The sequence below is a fragment of the Hypanus sabinus genome, chromosome 20, assembly GCF_030144855.1.
Source record: "Hypanus sabinus isolate sHypSab1 chromosome 20, sHypSab1.hap1, whole genome shotgun sequence".
Lineage (NCBI taxonomy): Eukaryota > Metazoa > Chordata > Chondrichthyes > Myliobatiformes > Dasyatidae > Hypanus > Hypanus sabinus.
Genome location: NC_082725.1, coordinates 49,640,211 through 49,660,133, shown reverse-complemented (window position 1 = coordinate 49,660,133; position 19,923 = coordinate 49,640,211). Strand labels below are relative to the sequence as shown.

Below are 19,923 nucleotides of genomic sequence, written 5' to 3'. Positions count from 1 at the left end.
GATCCAAGCAAATGTGACAAAGGCATGGCTTTCAAGTTCGAAATGGTGCAGGGAAAAGGTCAATAATGTAATACTAAGAGAGGGAGAAACATTAACAATATTAGCTTCCATAGGTGTAAGGAAGGGAAGCTGAATGATCAATAGTTTAGTGGGAGCAGATGTTGGGCCACAAGAGCAGATGAGTTTGCAGAGGACAAGAAATGAAATAGATGAGAAAAATATGGAGTTCAGGGTTTGAGCTGGAGAAAACATCAGGGTAGATAAGGAGGGAAGCATCGGGGCTGGTTGATGAAGCAGGCTCAATACTAGTATTAAAGTCCACAACAAATGACTAGGGAATGAGGAAGATTTAAGATTATTCATGGTAGAAAAAAGAAACCAGGATTATCTCTGCAATTCAGGATGATTCTAGACCAGAGAACAATTCTGGCAGATGAGAGAAGAGCTAGTAGTCCTTTACATGATCTGACTTATTTGATAGTTCATAGTTAAACCAGTTGTCCACAAAATCCTTTAAAGTTTCTGACCTTTGAATTATGGAAGCAGAGATGAGGGCCGCACTCTTTGAAGTGACTAATTTTAATGGTTTTAATTATTGAAAATAAAGAAATGATCAGAAATGGCCAGTTAGTGGCTGGGTTGATGGGAATAGTGAAGAAATGTGAAGCTGATGGCTGTGAATATGGGTTGAGAGGTTTTACATGAACAGAATGTGTAAAGGTGTGATTTGTATAAACGATGACAGCAAATGAACAGCTTTGAGATTTGAATAAATCAGCTCCCCATTTCTCTTTGTGTTCTTTTACACTTGGAATCGTTCAGGTTCTTAGTAAGATACAGAGGCGCATGCGTACACCTTGCTAATTGGTGACAAGGACTGAAGAACAAAAACTATGTGTGGCTATAAAGACACAAGCTGTGGGGTAAGCTTGGAAGCCTGCAGCCACTTGCTTTAACGTTGACCTCTTGCAAAGAGCAGGATAAGTCCAAAGCAAGCACTGCACTGTGAGAAATGGTGGTAATTGATGAGAAGCACTGGAAGAATAGTGATGTTTTTTGTAATAATACCCAAGCAGAAACTGTGACACCTTGAGACTGAGATTGGATCAAGCAGCTATTTAGCTTCAGGTTGGTTACTATTGAATCTTTGACATATAATGTGTATAATTTGTAAGATTATGCACCTTATCTGAACACAATTCAAAATAAAAATTCTGATATTATGAATCTGAGGTGCTCAGAATAGCCGAATGTTTTGCTTTCTGGCCTCTCATCTTATTTTGTGCTTTACAAAAGTGACTCAGTTCCTGATCTCATTACAGTCTTCATCAAACATAGACAAAAGAGCTAAGCTCCAGAAATAAAATGAAAGTAAATGCCCTTGACATCAAAGCAGGACTTTATTGAGTATGGCATCAAGGAGCCCTACTAAACTAGGGTTAATGCAAACTGGAGGGAGAGCCTCCACTGTCTGGAATCATACCTGACACAAATGAAGATGACTGTAAGAGTTGGAGGTCAACCATCTCAACCAGAGGACATCACTGCACGAGTCCCTCAGGGGAGGAATTATCTTTAGCTACAACACCAATGTCCTTCAGTCGTAAAGTCAGAAGTAGGAATATTCAGCACAATTTGCATACGCCCAGAAAACGAAGCAGTCCACTCCTGAATACAACAAAACCTGGGCTGATAGATGGTAAGCAACATTCATGCCACACAAGTGCCAGACACTTGTTCTGTTCAATATTAATATTGAACAAGAGAAATTCCAGCTACCAACACCTGACATTCAATGGTGCTACCGTCGCTGGTCAGAAACGGAATCACATACATAATGTGGAAACAAGGACAAGGTCAGAGTGAGTATCTCACTTCCTGATTCTGCCTACAATCCATAAGGCTCAAGTCAGGAGTGTGCTGGAAGACTTTCCACTTATCTTGGCACACCTTCAACAATGCTAATGGTCTTCTCCATCCACAACTACCACTCCAACACTGGCACACAGTAACGGTAGTTTGTACCAGTTACGGGGTGCATTGCCATAACTCCCTAGATAGCACCTTCAAAACCCACACCCTCTACCAACTAGAAATACAAGGGCAACCAAAGTTTGGGAGAACCACCACCTGGAAGTTGCCCTCCAATCTGCACACCACTCTGACTTGGAAATACATTGCTGGACCTCCCTGTCTAACAGCATTGTAGCTATACCCACACCTCCAGGACTGCAGCAGTTCAAAAAAGCAGCTTACCACCATCGTATCAGCCTGTGAAGTCCACATCCTGGATGAATAAACAAAAGGATTAGGCAAAGTTTTTGAAGAGAAGATAAATAAAGTCAAAGTAAATCTATTATCAAAGTAGGTATATGTCACTATATACATCCTTAATATTCATTTTCTTTTGGACATTTACAGGAAATAAAAATATACATTAAAATTTATGAGATATATGCATAATGAAGAACCAACGTGCAAAAGAAGACAATTTGTTTAAGTAAATAAATAATATTGAGAACATGATTTGTAGAGTCCTTGAAATTGAGTCTGTAGGTTATGGAACCAGTTCAGAGTTGAGGTGAGTGAAGTTATCTATCTACGTTGGTTCAGGAGCCTCATGGTTATACAATAATACCCCTTCCTGAACTTGGTGGCATGGCTCCTAAGGCTTGTGTACCTCCTGCACAATGATACTAGTGAGAAGAGAAATTGACCTGGATGGTGCATCATGATGGTTGCTGCTTTCTTGTGGCAGCGCCCTTTGTAAGTGTGCTCAATGGTGGGGAGAGATTTCCCTGTGATGGACTGGGGTGTAACCATTACTTTCTGTAGACTTTTTCATTCTTTGGCATTGGTGCTTCCAAAACCTGACAGAGATGCAACCAGTCAGGATACTCTCCACTGTGCATCTGCAGAATGTTGTCAAATCTTTAGCTGACATGCTGAATCTATGCAAACCTCTAAGAAAATAAAGGCACTGCCATGCCTTCTTTGTGATGACACTCATGTGCTGCCATTACCCGACATGATAGTGGTAAGGAATTTAAAGTTACTGATACTCTTCACCTCTGATCTTCTAATGAAGACTGGCTCTTGGACTTCCAGCTTCTTCCTCTTGTAGTTCACAGTCACCTGTGCTATCTGTCAGGGTTACAGAGCCAAGCCAATGAAGATATGTTTATAATGCTGCAAATGGCCACTGGAACCTTTTCAGCACGTTGCAAGATGATGATTGATAATTCACTATCCAAAGATGGATAGATCAAGACTACAACAAGGTGAGTCAAGTAATGCAACTTGTGAGGTGCTTTTTTCACAGAAGAATTCATCCTGAGTAATAATTTTAAATTTAATTTTTCCTATTAGAGAGTTCCATGAAACAAAGTAGTAGTAACCTGCTCATTTCTTCATATCATCCAATGTCAATAATCAAAGAAGCCCTATTGAAACAAGCACGACAAGAGCACTCAGGTTTAATGATAAGTAAACATTTTGCAAGACTTTAGAACAATACCACACATTTCAGAAATGGTTGTATTCTTGCTGACTCACTGCCTCAAGGACTCAGTACATGCTTGAGCTTAATTCAACCACACTTGCGAGGAGATGGGAAATGAGGCAGGTGACTCAAAACCAAATTATGACTGAAGTTATGGAGCAAAACTATTCAAACAATACAAAAGAGTTTGTGTGTTAACCCAGCAGACCTGATGCAGGGAACTGGGTTGATGGAATGAAAATTGAAGTGTGTGGTACAAAGAGATACCTTGTGGGAAAAATAAAATCAGCAGGCTTCATAAAAATCACTTAATTTTCTCAAGAGATATACGTATAAGTGAATACCTGACAATTTTGTGAATGTGATTATTTTGAAGAAGCTGATCTAATGGAAGCTGCCACAGCAATGATATTAAATTTACAAAATTGATTTGAGAATTGACACTTTTCCCATCAAGAAATGGATACACCTCCAATGGCACCTTTCCCTGTGGGAACAGAAGCAAATCAGAATACCTGTAGTGAGGTTAAACCTGCAGGCTGTAAATAATATGAATCTGTGAATCATGTCTTGTTGTAAAAGGGAAAATGTTAATGTACTGTATACTTTTACTACATGTTTGCATATGTGATATAGACACATCTCTGTGTGTGTATATTTTAAATGTGCTGTCCGATTTGTTCAGCTTCCAGAGGTATGAAGCTGTACCTATCCAAGCAACGGTAAAACTCCTAAAAAACTTTGTAGGAGATTAACAGCAGGGTCTGAGGAATGCTTACAACCAGCTTTGCAATCTATCACAGGCGCTTGTCTGAGTGGAGACCCAGAGATTACATTATTATGAAATCCCTTTTTTTTTAAATTCAAGAAAACCTGTTCCACCTGCTGGTATTTGTAGCCACTCTAAAGATAAGGATGGATTCCACTGCCCGACACTCCAGTCAGTAAACTTGAAAGTTATGAAATTAGCACAACACTGTTGCCACCTTATCTCTGAGACATACTCTCTATAGGTGAGGCTCCCCACCAAGACCCTGGAAAGGGTGAATTCATCCCACACAGTTACAAGAACCAAGAAAAAAAACACAATAATCCTCAGATAAAGGTGGAAGTATCTGTAGATGTCCAAGGCACTTTAAATGTTAAACGTGTTAACTAAATGTAGTAATAGCAAGATGTTTTAGAGGAAGGAATGGAAAACATCCGTTCATGGTGTTAATAGGAATGACTTGGCAGTCTACAACAGCTTCTCTGTTAAGCAGGATATTTTCACATTTCTTAAAAATGAAACTCACCAGGAGCTTGTTGCAGTAAATGTTTCACCCCATGAGAATATCCTGTTTCACAATCTGTTTGAACATGAGGAGCGGGTGATTAAAATGCTATTGCAAAATTCCTCAGGGAGGTAGTAAAGCAGGTTAAAGATTCCAGAGCACAAGCTAAAGAAGGACGAGCAGTTCAGCTGTGCTTGCTCAATATCTTTGTCAATGCAACGATAAATTAGCCAGTCATTCATTTCCCTCTTGTGTGTAGTCAGGGGGTGTTGCCACTTTCTGGAACCCTGCGTCCAACCCTGCCACCTTTCCCCAGACATAATGGAAGACCTATCTAACGTGAGATTGAAAGGGCCATTGTATTAATGTTTTGGAACTGCTCGAGGTACTGCTGGGCAGAACTGTAGGATCATGCCAAGCTTGGCTGACTTGGCCATGCCCTTGTTCCTGAATCGGAAGGTTTTTGTGTTCCACACCACATTTCAGTGACTTGAGCACTTGTAACTAAATCCAGGGTGATGCTTTAGATACTTTTTAGGATCTATTGTATGGTCAGACAGGTTCCTTTTAGATGAGATATTATGGTAACCATATATAACCATGTAACAACTACAACATGGAAACAGGCCCTCTCGATCCTTCTAGTCCATGCCGAACACTTACTCTCACCTAGTCCCACCGACCTGCACTCAGCCCATAACCCTCCATTCCTTTCCTGTCCATATACCTATCCAATTTTACTTTAAGTGACAATATCGAACCTGCCTCTACCACTTCTACTGGAAGCTCGTTCCACACATCTACCACTCACTGAGTAAAGAAATTCCCCCTCATGTTACCCCTAAACTTTTGCCCGCAACTCTCAACTCATGTCCTCTTGTTTGAATCTCCCCTACTCTCAATGGAAAAAGCCTATCAATGTCAACTCTATCTATCCCCCTCATAATTTTAAATACCTCTATCAAGTCCCCCCATCAACCTTCTACGCTCCAAAGAATAAAGACCTAACTTGTTCAACCTTTCTCTGTAACTTAGGTGCTGCTAAGCATCCATTTTTCATTTACAGGAGACATAAAAGACAACACACTTCAAGACAAACTGATGATTATTTGTCCCACTACTCTGATTATTTCCTATCCGTGGTCACTAAAACAAGTTGGTCATTACCTCGTTGTTATTTGTGCTACCTTGCAACTGGCAAAGTGGCCATTTTATTTTGAACATTACACAAAGGCAGCAATATGATGATTTTTTCATACAATCTGGTCAGCATGTTACGAAGAAGATGCAGTATATTAGTGTTGGGGAAGATATAGGGATGATTTAAGAAGATAATTGGCCTAGCTTGGTGGTTGCCATGGTTGGGCTGAAGAATTGTTTTCCTTGCTACTTTACACCAAGACTCTATAAAGCTGGAGACATTCATCTATGTGGAAGGTTGGTTAGGTTAGGTTTTCTATGAAGAAATAGAGGGGAGATTTAATATGAGGTATGCTATAATGTGAAAAGATTGGATAAGCTGGTATAAGAGTCAGTTTACTTTAGCAGAACTGTCAAATTTAAGGCAAATGATATAAGCTTTGAAGGAGGTGAAAAAACAGGATTCCACCCTTAGGCTGGTGATTTTGGAGTTCAGTGGCAGAAAGATTGGTAGAAACCAAAACTATCCATCACATTTGCAGTACCTGCCTTATTGCAACCTTTGGAAGAAGGACAAGTAGGGATAGAACTTTGCTGACTGACACAGAAACAAGTTGCCACCATTCAAGCTGAAGATGTCTATGGTTCAGTGAATACACTGAAATAATACATTTAATTAGCTGTAAGTAATCTGAGGCATTCTTTTTCACATTATTGTAAATTTTGTGGCAGAAGCATCAGCTATAATGCAGTGACCATTGGAGCAATTCATTAGATTATCTGGTCTATCAGCAAAGATTGGGTTCTGCTCATTATTGTGCGATGAATCCCTCGTGAGAATATGGACCAATCTTTCAAGCTTCAATGATTTGATCAAGTCAATAAAACATTAGGCAGAATCTACAAATCAGAAGTAAAGTCCAACCTCTGTGAATACTATTGTAGTCTCCTCAAATGTCAGCTTGCCTTTTGAGTTGAAATGCCCTTCCTAAAATTCTTCCATTACCAACCTTTCATGCACCCTGGTGATTGGATTTTCAGCAACCAAAGCTCTGATCTCTGAAATTCCTTCTCCACAACTTTACAGTTGAATGGTTGAGTGATTTCACCAAGTGCTTCTATTCAAATTGTAGGAGCACGAGAAAAAGAAAAGAAGTAATTCTCATTTGGTGTTCTGGAAATACTGAAAGTATCTTAAAAGACATACAAACAGGAATTGAACAGGCAAGGAATGGAGATATAGGAACCAGATGCAGACAGATGGGTTTAGTCTGGATTAGCATCGTGCGTGGGTTTCTGTGCTGTACTATATGTTCAATAGCTCTCACTTTATGATAGCAGAATTTAAATTATATCTTAGTTTTAAACAGTGAAGTATCTATTCTAAGGAAAGATGCTGGTGAGAATTGAGTGCATGCTTTTGCCAGGTAGAACATGGAGCACAGGGAACAAGTTGGCTTTACATGAGTTTTAGCAGAAATACCGAAATAATTTGGCATGTTATAAACATCGTGCCAGACAGAGAGAAGAATCTGAATTCACACGATAGAAACAGTCATTGGAAGATTTCAATTGGCCACTCATAGGATGAAAAAAAAACAAGGAGTGGAATGGGAGACAGGCGAAGAAATGATCGATTGAGTCAATGAGTGTTTCTTATCTAGAGAACAGCTCCTGCTGCAGTTTCACTGTTGGAACCTTCATCGACCTGCTTATTGTTTCTATATGTTACTGCACTCTAATTCTCTGTTCTGTAAACTTGAGACTATTTAAATAAGACCTGTGGTCAAAACATCTAGTGTTCAGTTTTTCCATCTCAGATACACCTTGATAACTTGCATTGGACCCTGGTTAATCCATGCCTCAATTTGCAAAATCCTCACTTTTGCATAAAAATCTCCCCCTTACCTTGCAGCCTCTGCAAAAAAGCACGTTTGTGAGATATTTTTTGTTAAGCTGGGAGAGTATCACTTTGACATCTCATCCAACAGAAAGCAACGCACGTCAGTGCTACATTTGAAATGGCAGTGCAGAGTTAAGTTTTCTAATGGTACTGCCAACTCATGGCCGTCCATCTCAAAGGTGAGAAAGGTGCCAAGTAAGATACAGCAGGCAACATCAAAGGAACTATTACCTCAACAAGATGTTGAAGTTGATAATGGTGAGATGGTTAACATAACTTTTTTTTATGCTGGCTCAAGCTAGATCTTCCTGGAGAGAGCTGTCCATGTTGGTGTAAACTTGTGTTCTGTTTACCTTTGAGTCTGAGAATTCCATTAGCAAGTTCAAACCTCTTCCATTGCATCAGTTCACTATCTCCTTTCAGAATGCAGTCATTATCACTACCAGTATGGAACTAAGCATTTCTGTCTGGGTAGAACCAGTGCAGGCTATGTAAATAGAACCTCAGCTTCCCATGCTGGTATTTACTATATCAACAAATTAGTCCACTGTGTGAGTATAATCTTGATTTAATATTTTTAAATTTTCAATTTGTGGCTTCATGCCAGCTGTGTTCCAGTGGGACCTACTGGGTCAGGGGATTGTAGATTAAATCTCAACTCTAGGGAAAGATGTACAAAATCCTGGTCAACATTCCAAGAAATGTGTTACTTCTACGAAAAACTATATTTAAAGTCAGAAGTTTTCTGGCAGCAGCTTCTAAGTTGAAATGATGTGGATCCATGAAGCACTCCAAGGGGTTTGAGAACATTGTGGTTCCAATGCAGAATTGAAGGGAGGCTGCACAATGTTTCCAAAGAGATCTTTTACTCAGCCCTTCTCTCCCCCATCAGGTGGTAATGAATGTTTCCAAGACCAGAGGAGCCCGCACCAGTTTCCGAGACCGGACACAGCTTTCAGCCAACATCTAAATTAGGCAATCAGGTAAATTAGCTTGCTCTGCGTGGGAATGTACCATGTCTAATTTGTCCACTGCAATTCTCAAGTTATAGGAGTGACTGCAGTATGAAAAGTAATATGTAAAAAACACTAGGATATCCTGAATTCATGAAGGGTGCAGTAGTCGCCATAGCACTATTTTCAATGTAACATTATCTGTACACCTGCGACTCTTATCAGCCTGAAATGTATTAACTTAACTCCTTGTCTGTTTAGTAAAATGTGGATGCCAATTCAAAGACCAAATGTGCAGGGATCTTTGAAGGAGATCAGCTCAGGATTTGGTGGGTGCCTTTCAAAGGCAAATATTTAAAAGCAGTCATTAAAAGCCCACTCATTAAAGGTAGAAATCAAGTGGAGAACATTCTTAGGCATACCTGTAGACCCTTGAATTCCATGCATTCAAGTTTCAAAGCCTGGCCTCATGCTGTGGAGAGTTCCTTTAAAACAGCTCCAGTGTTCGTTCCCACGATGCTGCCGTTGCTTTCATGCCCCTCTAACATTCTGCTCAGGTTTAATTTCAATATTCTAGCATGCTGTCGGTGGCCATTCAGCCCATAGTCTTCTTCCTGGGTGAGTGGCCCTCACCCGCCTTTCCTCCGTAACTCAGCAAATTTGATTCTTTGCCAGGCATGTGTGAAATTCCCATTTGCTAAATGGTAATTTAGTTGAAATTAATTTTTTTCAGTGTCAAAGATTTTACTTATAATTAAAACAACTTTTAATATAAACAGTCAACGTGGGATGAGGGTTAATCTCCTTTTGTACAGAAGGAAAACCTTTGACAATGCTCTTGTGAGATTGTAACTGGTAAATTATCAACTATACGGTTCTTACTGAGTAACCTGGATGCATATCATTGCCGAATAATTTGGCATCCTTTGTAATCCTGCTGATCAAGGTTTTGTTGTTAGCTGAAATCACCAAGAGTACTAATTAGATCAACACTGTTTAACAAACCTTTCATTTATTTAGAATGTGCACAGCAACAGAGAAAGTTGTGAGGATCACAGCAAATATACCAACACCTTTAAAGAAAAAAAGTGAAGATATAAACTGAGACTGAACATCAAAAGTAGATTCCTAAATCTGAACTTTATCTCCTCCATTGATGATTTTTTTTGTTAAATTTTACATTTCCATCCTTTCTGTTTTCTTCTGGCAAATCCCACCTGTGTCTAAAGCAAACTCCCCATTCACTTCTCCAATAGCCAAATATGAACAGGAGTGGAAGCTGGTGACTTTGGGTGATTCATTAAACTTGACCTTGCGTAAAACATTAGACAAAACATTGTGAACACAGGTGGTGTTTACAGGAAGTAAGGAAGCATCTCAAGGTTGAACTTAAATGTCGGAATAACTCAAAGTTTTGATATCTACAAATATTGCGCAGTGCAATTACTGAACCAAAAACCCTTTGTCCATAGCTTGAAAAAGAGGAGCAGTGCATTCAGAATTAGAGGCATATCAATTATATATAATTTATTGTCTACTGATCACTGGTTTTTATTTCAATATAGGTTTTAATAATTGCTTAACCAATTGCTTAACGTTATTGTAGAAAATTCAGTTCCCAGCAGCTGGACCTTGAAGTTTAGTGTTTGAAACATCAAGATGAAATGTCATTATCAATTGCATTAGCAAAAGTATTCTTTTAATTGAACAAAATAAGTTAACAGGACTACTAATGTAATGGTCAAAGAATTATACAAAAAATGTACACTTAATCAAGGTTACTGTAAAGTCTTAATATTTGTATTTACAGTATTTTTAATAATTTTCCATCAATATTGTTTCACCCTGTTTAATACTGAAAATTACTGTTAACCAGCTTCAAGGCCATTTTAGCCTTTACTGCCTGTGCTAGTGCCAGCTCCATCTAATCCCATTTCCCTCTCACTTTTAATGGTTTCTTTAGAATTTTCCTCCAATTCACTCCTATATCCACAGCCTCGTGGTTTTCTATTGCTGCTCCGTGATACTGGTTAAGCTCAGCTCAGATATACAAAAACCTGTCAACCAAGAGGAGAACCGGACAACCCTTTACAAATTTAATTGTCTTCAGCAATTCATCACTGGTCAATGTTGATGATCCACCACAAGCCCATGTAGCAAAGGTGAATGCACAAAACCATTTTTCCCAGGGAAGGGGACTCGAAGATTAGAGAGCATAAACTTCAGGTGAGATGGGAAAGATATAAAGTGACTCTAGGTGCCACTTGGCCACATGGAGGATAGTTCATAAATGGAATGAGCTGCCAGATACAAGTTGAGGCAGGTACAATAACGACATGAGGAAACACTTGGAGAGCAAAAAAGGTCACGGGACAAACAATGATAAATTGGATGAGATTAGATGAGCAACTTGTTTGGCATGGCTAAGTTGGGTCAAAGGGACTGTTTCAATGGTGCATTACCCTAAGGCCCTGAGCCCAATCCTAATATAGAAAATGGCAAGTAAGCTTGCATCGTGGACTTGATCCCCTTGTATGTGTCTCTGCTTGAAATACTACTCCTCTCCTCCAATGTTTCCAAAACGTAAAAAAAAGTCCTGCCAGAGTTCTACCAGCATGTCAACTTCACAGCCAGAGGAGAGGATATATTAGACCTGGCTTATACTGATGTTTGTGGAGCCTCCTATTGTCCTCACCTTGGATACTCAGTCTTCATATCCACTTTGCTAATCCCTGCATACATACCGAGTCAAACCAGTCTGTAGGGAGATCAAGGCTGACCAGAAGGTGCCACCTCAGAGTTGCAAGACTGCTTTGGAAACACAGGCTGGAACATATTCAGGGAGGAGGCTACCTATAATCATCATATCAACATTCCCGAATATGCAGGGTCGGTGAGTGGCTACGACAGAAGTGTATCACCATGATTAACACTACATTGCCAGGGCAAAGCAGAAATCGTTGCAGACAGGGAGATTCATGCACTACTTGGGGATGAGAATGCTGCCTTCAGTCAGGGGACAGGACAATTCTAAGGTCAGTTAGAGCCACATTCTCCTGTGCCACTTGGAAGGCAGATCATGAGGACTCACAGAAAATCCAAATACCTTTGTGATAGCAGGGATATGCGGCGCATGTGGCAAGGTATGCAAATCATGACCGATTACAAGTCCGTCCTGCTATCAATGACTGCGACACTTCCCTTCCTGATAGGCTGAATGATTTCTACGCACGATTTGACCAAATGAAAGATGTGACTTGGAGAAAGTCCCTCTCTCGTCCTGAAGAAATAGCAGCTGAGGTGAGGAGGACCGTAGGCAGGGTAAACCCATGCATAGCCGCAGGGCCAGATAACATACCCGGCCAGGTGCTGAGGCACTGTGCAGCCCAGCTAACAGAGGGCTTAATAGACATCTCTAATATCTCTCTACAACAGCCCACTGTCCTTGCAGGCTTCAAAGCAGCCACCATCATTTCAGTGCCCAAGAAAGCAACAGTACCTGGCCTAAATAATTACTGCCTAGAGGCACTGACAGTCATGAAGTGCTTTGAGCAGCTGGTAATGGATTGTATAAAATCCCACCTTCCAGCTACGTTGGATCCTTTCCTGTTTGCCAACCACTCAAACAGTTCCACTCCATTCCTGTCCCACCTGGAAAACAATGTCTTGTACACTAGGATGTTGGTCATCGATTTCACCTCAGCACTGAACATGTTCATCTCTAGTAGGCTGGTGGGTAAACTGTCCTTGCTGGAACTCAACACCCCTTTCTTTAATTGGATCTTGGACTTCTTGATGGGAAGACCCCTGTCAATCCAACTTGGCAGCAATATCTCAGGCTCCATCACACCGAGCACGGGTGCCCCACAGGGCTGTGTGCTCAGTCCGCCGTTGTTCACGGTTCTGACTCACAACTTCACTGTCAGATTCTGCTCAAAGCACATCATCAAATTCATTTGTGATACCACTGTGGTTGACCTCATCAGCAACAGTGACGAGGTGGCATACAGAGAGGAGGTAGAGAGGCTAATCAAATGGGGCAAAAACAACAACTTCAGTTGCAACATGGCCAAGACAAAAAAGATGATTGTGGACTTCAGGAAGGCAAGAGTCAGCCAGTCTGAGAGTGACGAGCACGAAGTTCCTTGGTGTGTACAAACCTGGACCCACAACATCTCCGCATTAGCAAGAAGACACACGAGCATCTACATTTTCTGAGGAGACTGAGGCCTGTAAGAGGCCCCGTGCCCCATTCTAACAATGTTCTACAGGAGCGCCATCAAGAGTCTGTGTGTGTAGTATCATTGTGTGGTACGGAAGCTGCAAGGCATCAGAGCACAAACCCCTACAGAGGGTAGTAGCAGTAAAAACCACCAAGAGGATCATCGTGGTCTCCCCACCCATCCTCTCCCCCCCCCCATTTGTGACATTTACAGGGAGATTTGACGTTGAAGGGCACAAAGCACTGTTGAAGACCCCTACCACCCATCGTGCTATCTCTTTGACCCACTACCATTAGGAATAGGTACAAGAGCTTCAGGACTGCCAGACTGGGTAACAGCTTCTTTTCTGAGGCTGTGAGATTAATGAATACCCTGTCACTATCGAAGTCTCATCACTGGGACAGCAAGCTGTTTACAGTTCACATTACTATGTGCATTATTAATTTATTTATAGTATAATACTTTGATTTATGTATTGTGTGTGATATGTGTTGTGTGAGTGCACAATGGTCCAGAGGAATGTTGATTCTTTTAGTTCTATATATGTGCAGTCAGATGGCAATAAACTTGAACTTAACATGGAAGCAAGTGAATCTGTGGGCAAACAGGAAATTGTTTCTCATCATTGAGGAGTCAAGATTATAATACAGTATAACCATATAACAATTACAGCATGGAAACAGGCCATCTCGGCCCTTCTCGTCCGTGCCGAACACTTACTCTCACCTAGTCCCACCAACCTGTATTCAGTCCATAACCCTCCATTCCTTTCCTGTCCATATACCTATCCAATTTTTTTTCAAATGACAAAGTTGAACCTGCCTCTACAACTTCTACTGGAAGCTCATTCCGCACAGCTACCACTCTCTGAGTAAAGAAGTTCCCCCTCATGTTACCCCTAAACTTTTGCCCCTTAACTCTCAACTCATGTCCTCATTTTTGAATCTCTCCTATTCTTAATGGAAAAAGTCTATCCGCGTCAACTCTATCTATCCCCCTCATAATTTTAAATACCTCTATCAAGTTCCCCCTCAACCTTCTACGCTCCAAAGAATAAAGACCTAACTTGTTCAACCTTTCTCTGTAACTTAGGTGCTGAAACCCAGGTAACATTCTAGTAAATCTCCTCTGTATTCTGTCTATCTTTGGTTATTGATTTAGAGGATGATGCTTGTGTGTTGTACACTGAAAGACTATGCTCCAAGTCACTGTTAACATTTTACCTGAAGGTCCTCTATCAATCAGTACCCTCAGCACACCATTAACTTGACAATCAGAGGCAAAGATATGTAAAGAATACTGGCTGATAGAGGAGACCTCAGAAAACAAGAATCACTTTCCATATCTCAGGAGGCACCTTTCAGCAAGAGCAGTTGAGAGTGGTAAAAATCCGCCACTGCTTCCAACAGGCCAACACAGCTTCCACCTGAATGAGAAAGAAGGAAGTTCAATGACCAAGACCCTACACTCATCGCCAAATTCGTAGTCAAACAAATAGCAGTGAATCCTGCTCTCCTGAACGCTTTAAAGACATCGGCAAATAACAGCACCAGAGAAGTACCTAGTGATATCTTTTCAAAATCAGAATCTGGTTTATTGTCATTGACATAAGTCGTGAAATTGTTTTTTCCTTCCAGTACAGTGCAAGCAAAACAAATCACTGTATGTTAAATAACAGTAAACAAATAAATAGTGTGACTAGTGTGAAAGAGGAATAGGGAGGTATTATTGATGGGTTCATGGATCATTGAGAAGACTGGCAGAAGAGAAAAAACTGTTCCTGAAACATTGAGTCTGAGTCTTCAGGCTCCTCTATCTCCTCCCTGATGGTGGTAATGAGATGTGGCATGTCCTGGATAGTGAGGGTCCTTCTTGAGGCACCACATCTGGAAAATGTCTTTGATGATAGGGAGGCATGTGCCCGCGATGGAGCTGGCTGAGACTACACCCTCTGAAGTCTCTTACGATCCTGTGCCTTGGCAAATCCATACCAGGTGGTGATGCAACCTGAAAGAATGCCTCCACAGCACATCTGTGGAAATTCACTAGAGTCTTTGGTGACATACCAAATCTCCTCAAACTCTGAATCAAGCATAGTCACTGCAGGACTTCATCGCGATTGCATCAATATGGCGGGCCAAGATAGATCCGCTGGGATGCTGATGCCCAGGAACTTGAAACTGCTCACCCTTAACACTGTTGACTTTTCAATGAGGGCTGGTGTGTGTTCTCCTGACTTGCCCATCCTGAAGTCCACAATGGCTCCCCTGGTCTTGCTGATGCTGAGTGCAAGGCCATTGTTGAGATACCACTCCACCAGCCAGTCCATTTCACTCCTGCATGCCTTCTCGTCACCATATGAATTTCTGTCGACAACAGTGCTGTCATCGGTGAACATTGTTTGAGCTGTGCCTTGCCACACAGTCATGACAGCAGAGTCGTGGGCTAAGCACTTATCCTAGAGGTGTGTTTCTGTTGATTGTCAGCAAGGAGGACTGCATTGGCACTGCTTCCTGCACCTGGAATGAACTCTTTGACTTTATCCACTTTGCCTTCAACTTCCACCCTGCCCTCAAATTCACCTGGTCCATTTCCAACACCTCCCTTTCCCTTTATGACTTCACTATTTCTATCCCTGGAGCCAGCTTATTAACCAATGTCTATTACAAGCCCACAGACTCTCACAGCTACCCAGACTACACCTCGACCCACTCCACTATTTGTAAAAACGCCATTCCCTTTTCCCAATTCCTCCATGTCCACTGCATCTGCTCTCAGGATGCGACTTTTAATTCTAGAAGAAAGGCGACCCACTTTCTGCGCAGATGAAATGGCTCACAAATAGCCAGCGCGTGGGGGGAGACTTTGGTAATGCACCTCCGACGTCATTTCTGTCTGGAGAGGGTGGGCGCTAGGGATTTAAATACCAGTACCGCGAAGTTTGAATAAACTAGTCTCGAAAAGACTTACTGACTGCGTGTCGTTATTTCAGCGCTGTGTGTAACACATCGCTACTATGTCCTCCTTTTTCAAAGAAAGGGCTTCTCGTCCTCCATCATCAATGCTGTCCTCAACCGCAGCTCTTCCATTTCATGCATGTCTGCTCTTACCCCATCCTCCCATCGCTCTACCAGGGATAGGGTTCCTCTTGTTCTCACCTACCACCCCACCAGCCTTCATGTCCAGCACATAATACTCCAAAACTTCCACCACCTCCAACGAGATCCCACCATCACGCACATCCTTCCCTCCAAACCCCCTCCCCACTTTCTGCTTTCCACAGGGATTGCTCCTTATGTGACTCCTTTGTCCATTCGTCCCTCTCCATTGATATCCCTCCTGGCATTTACCCTTGCAAGCAGAACAAGTACTACACCTGCTCTATACCTCCTCCCTCACTACCACCCAGGGGCCTAAACAGTCCTTCCAGGTGAGGCAACACTTCACCTGTGAGTCTGTTGGGGTCATGTACTATGTTCAGTGCTCCCGGTGTGGCCTCCTGTATTTCGGTGAGACCCAACGTAGATTGGAACACTGCTCCACCGAGCATCTACGCTCCATCCAGCAGAACAAACAGGATCTCCCAGTGCCCACCCATTTTAATTCCACTTCCCAATATGTCCATCTATGGCCTCCTCCACTGTCGTGATGAGGCCTCACTTTTGTTGGAGGAGCAACACCTTATATTTTGTTTGGTTAGCCTCCAATCTGATGGCATGAACATCGATTTCTCCTACATCTGGTACTGCCACTCAACAACACCTCTCCCCCTTCACTTCCCATCCCCTTTTCCCCCTCTCACCTCATCTCACCAATCAACTTCCTAGCTCTTTACTTCATCCCTCTCCCTCCAGGTTTCACCTACCACCTGGTGGTTCTCTCTCCCCTCCCTCCACCTTTTAAATCTCAGCAATTTTTTTCCAGTCCTGCCGAAGGGTGTCAGCCCAAAACATGGAATGTGCTCTTTTCCATAGATGCTGCCTGGCCTGTTGAGTACCTCCAGCATTTTGTGTGTGTTGTCCACAAGAAGGAGATGTTACCACAAATCCATACTGACTGTGATTTCTCGATGAGGAAGTCAAGAATCCAGTTGCAGGGGGAGGTACAGAAGCCCAAGTTTTGAAGCTTTTTGATTAATACTGAGGTGATGATAGTGCTGAATGCTGAGCTGAATCAATAAACAGCAGCCTGGCATACAGAAGGCATTACTGTTGGCCTGGTGGTCCAAAGTCCAGTGGAAAGCTAGCGAAACTGCATCAGTTGTAGATCTGTTGTGACAGTCAGCAAATTGCAGTGAGTCCAGGTCCTTGCTTAGACAGTAGTTAATTCTGGCCATGACACACCTCTCAAAGCATTTAATCACAATAGGTATGAGTGTTACTGGACAACTGTCACTGAGGCAGCTCACCATGCTCTTCATGAGCACCAGCATGATTGATGGCATTTGAAAGAAGGTGTGAATCTCGGAATGCCAGAGTGAGAATTTGAAGATGTCCTGGAACATTTCAGCTGGCTTGTTGGCTCAGGTTTTCAATGTCCTGCCAGGTATACCATCAGCATCTGATACTTTTTGATGGTTCACTATCTTTACAGATACTCTGCCATCAACCTGTGACACAGAGATCTCAGAGTCACCAGATACTGTGGAGATTTGCACAAGTCTTGTTTACTTTCCCTTTCAAAGCATGCATAAAAAGTATCAAGTTCATCGAAGAGTAAAGCATCACTGCCAATTATGCTGTGAAGTTTCTCCTTATAGAAAGTAATGGCATAGAAATCCTGCCACAGCTGTCTCTAGCTTCACACAAAATTGCCTTTGTGTTATCACAATGGCCTTCCATGGATTGTACCTGGACCTTTTGTAGGGTTCTAGATTGCTGGGCTCAAACAACACAAATCTAACTCTCAGCAGTCTGTGAATCTCCTCATTCATTCCACAGCTTCTAGTCTGAGTCAAACACTGTATTGAGGGACAGATTGACTAATGTCTGCATCCTCTCCCAGACCAACATCACCAACATCATGGCTCTAACTGTGCTCAACCAGCTCCACCTGACATCAGATTCCAGAAACAGGTACTCCATTCAAAGCTCCACAGGAGTTTCAAGGATATTCTCAAGAAGATTCCTCGAGAATCTGAAACATGGGAATCCACAACATTTCAAATGGATCAGAAGGATCGGGAAAGGCATTAAGCACCTTGGGCCTCCAGGATGGAATGAGACAAAAACCAAGTGCAAATGATGGGAGAAGTAAATGGTGCTAAGACACGTTGATTCATAGCAATCTGCTCTCTGTAGATCTACTCATTGCTTCTACTCTTAAAACTAAATTCTATAATTCTAAGAGTTGCTAATATACTTTTAAATCCACTTGCAGGTCATGTGTATGTCTAACCCTCTGGAGCCAATGTACAATCGACCCATTTTCTGTACCCACAGGGAACAGACCAGCAAGGCCTAGGAAGATCACATTCAGGTGACCCACACAGAGTGAAGATCTGATCTGACAGAGTCCCTGCCACTGAGATTTAACTCTCTCTTTTCTCCCTTTCCATAAGAAGAAAGTACGTACCACCAGGCTCAAGGACATCTACTATTCAGCTCTTGTAAGCCTATTGAATGGTCCTCTTGTATGATAGTAATGGACTCATGACATCACAATCTACCTCATTATGGCCTTGCATCTTACTGACTGCTGTCACTGCACTCTATAACTGCATCACTTTATCCTGCATTTTGTTATCAAGTTTCCCTTGTACTACCTCAATGCATTGATGTGATGAAGTGATCTGTATATTTTACCTTGGTTTGTACTACTTTACCAATTTCAGAATAGAACTTACTGAACAACTCATAACAAAAAAAAACAACACTTGCCCCACCTGTGACAGAATCTGATGTCCCACGATGACCATATCAGCCCCCCTCAGATCTATTGAATCAGAGAGGTGACATAGATTGCAGAGCCTACTACCTATCGTCTAAACTCAACACCAGAAATCTAAAGTCATAATATTGATGCATATTGGATTCAAATATGTTATGTGATTTCAAGAGGCTAAAAATTAAATGAAAATAAAAGCTACTCAACATATTGAATGTGGAAGGAGGGATTTAAATGTTTTCAACATGTATCACTGATTTCTCTGAGATACTCCCAATCCCCTTGTATAGACCAAAGATAACTTACAAAGAAATTATTTCTGTTCTAAATACCATTAACCCAACTTTCAGAAACTGGGCTCTTTTCCTTCTAAGCCAACTTGCTTTACTATGCTGGAGCAAACTGAAGTAGGAGACTTTAACTCTACATATTGGTGAATTTGACTAGAGCTTCTCAATATCAAAATATCCAAACTGGGAAAACAGCTTTCAATAAACACCTGGACTCCTGTAACTAGAAGAACATTGCATGGCAAGGAATTAGAAATGTTTGTCTGAGCCTGAAAATACAAATCAAGATCATATTAAATCTCCACCAGCTCCAACATTGCTTTTCTAAGGAGAGTGGTGGGTGTTTGTTTCTGTTCCATAGTCACAGTCTTTCATTGTGCTTTCTTTCCCCTCCCCGCAGAAAGTACGGTTGCTGTGTGTTTCATGGGGAGAGGACTGCTGATGTTGAAAAACAGTGGTATGTCTGGATTGATGCTGTGGGTATCACCAGGATGGGACAAGGCTGATAGCAAAGATAGTTTTCCCCACTAGTTATTTTAGTATGCTTACTTGCACAAATGGAATAACTGTTGGGCAGTCATTGAATCGTGCAATACTTAAAGGTGTTCCCCTAAAGAATACTATTACAGAGCCTTGGAGTCACGTAGGATCAATGCAGGCCCTTTGGCCCAAATGGTCAATGCTGAACAAGATTCCCATTAAGCTAGTAACCCATTTGCTCCCATTTGGCATATATTCCACTAACCCTGCCT

At 41.7% G+C, this 19,923-nt stretch overlaps 1 protein-coding gene across 5 annotated transcripts in view; it reads left to right on the top strand.

The window, feature by feature from the left end:
- The window catches only part of LOC132378514 (uncharacterized), a 92,116-nt gene that overhangs the window by 44,581 nt on the left and 27,612 nt on the right, over window positions 1-19,923 (top strand). For 2 of the 5 annotated variants that reach the window (XM_059945472.1, XM_059945471.1), the window contains 2 exons: window positions 8,712-8,802; window positions 10,768-13,572. In XM_059945472.1, coding sequence (XP_059801455.1) covers window positions 12,016-12,990 — 975 coding nt within the window. In that variant the 5' untranslated portion in view covers window positions 8,712-8,802; window positions 10,768-12,015 and the 3' untranslated portion in view covers window positions 12,991-13,572. Of the gene's footprint in view, window positions 1-8,711; window positions 8,803-9,792; window positions 10,251-10,767; window positions 13,573-19,923 lie in introns of those variants that run through there. The other 3 variants (XR_009507082.1, XR_009507081.1, XR_009507083.1) reach the window with 2 other exon arrangements.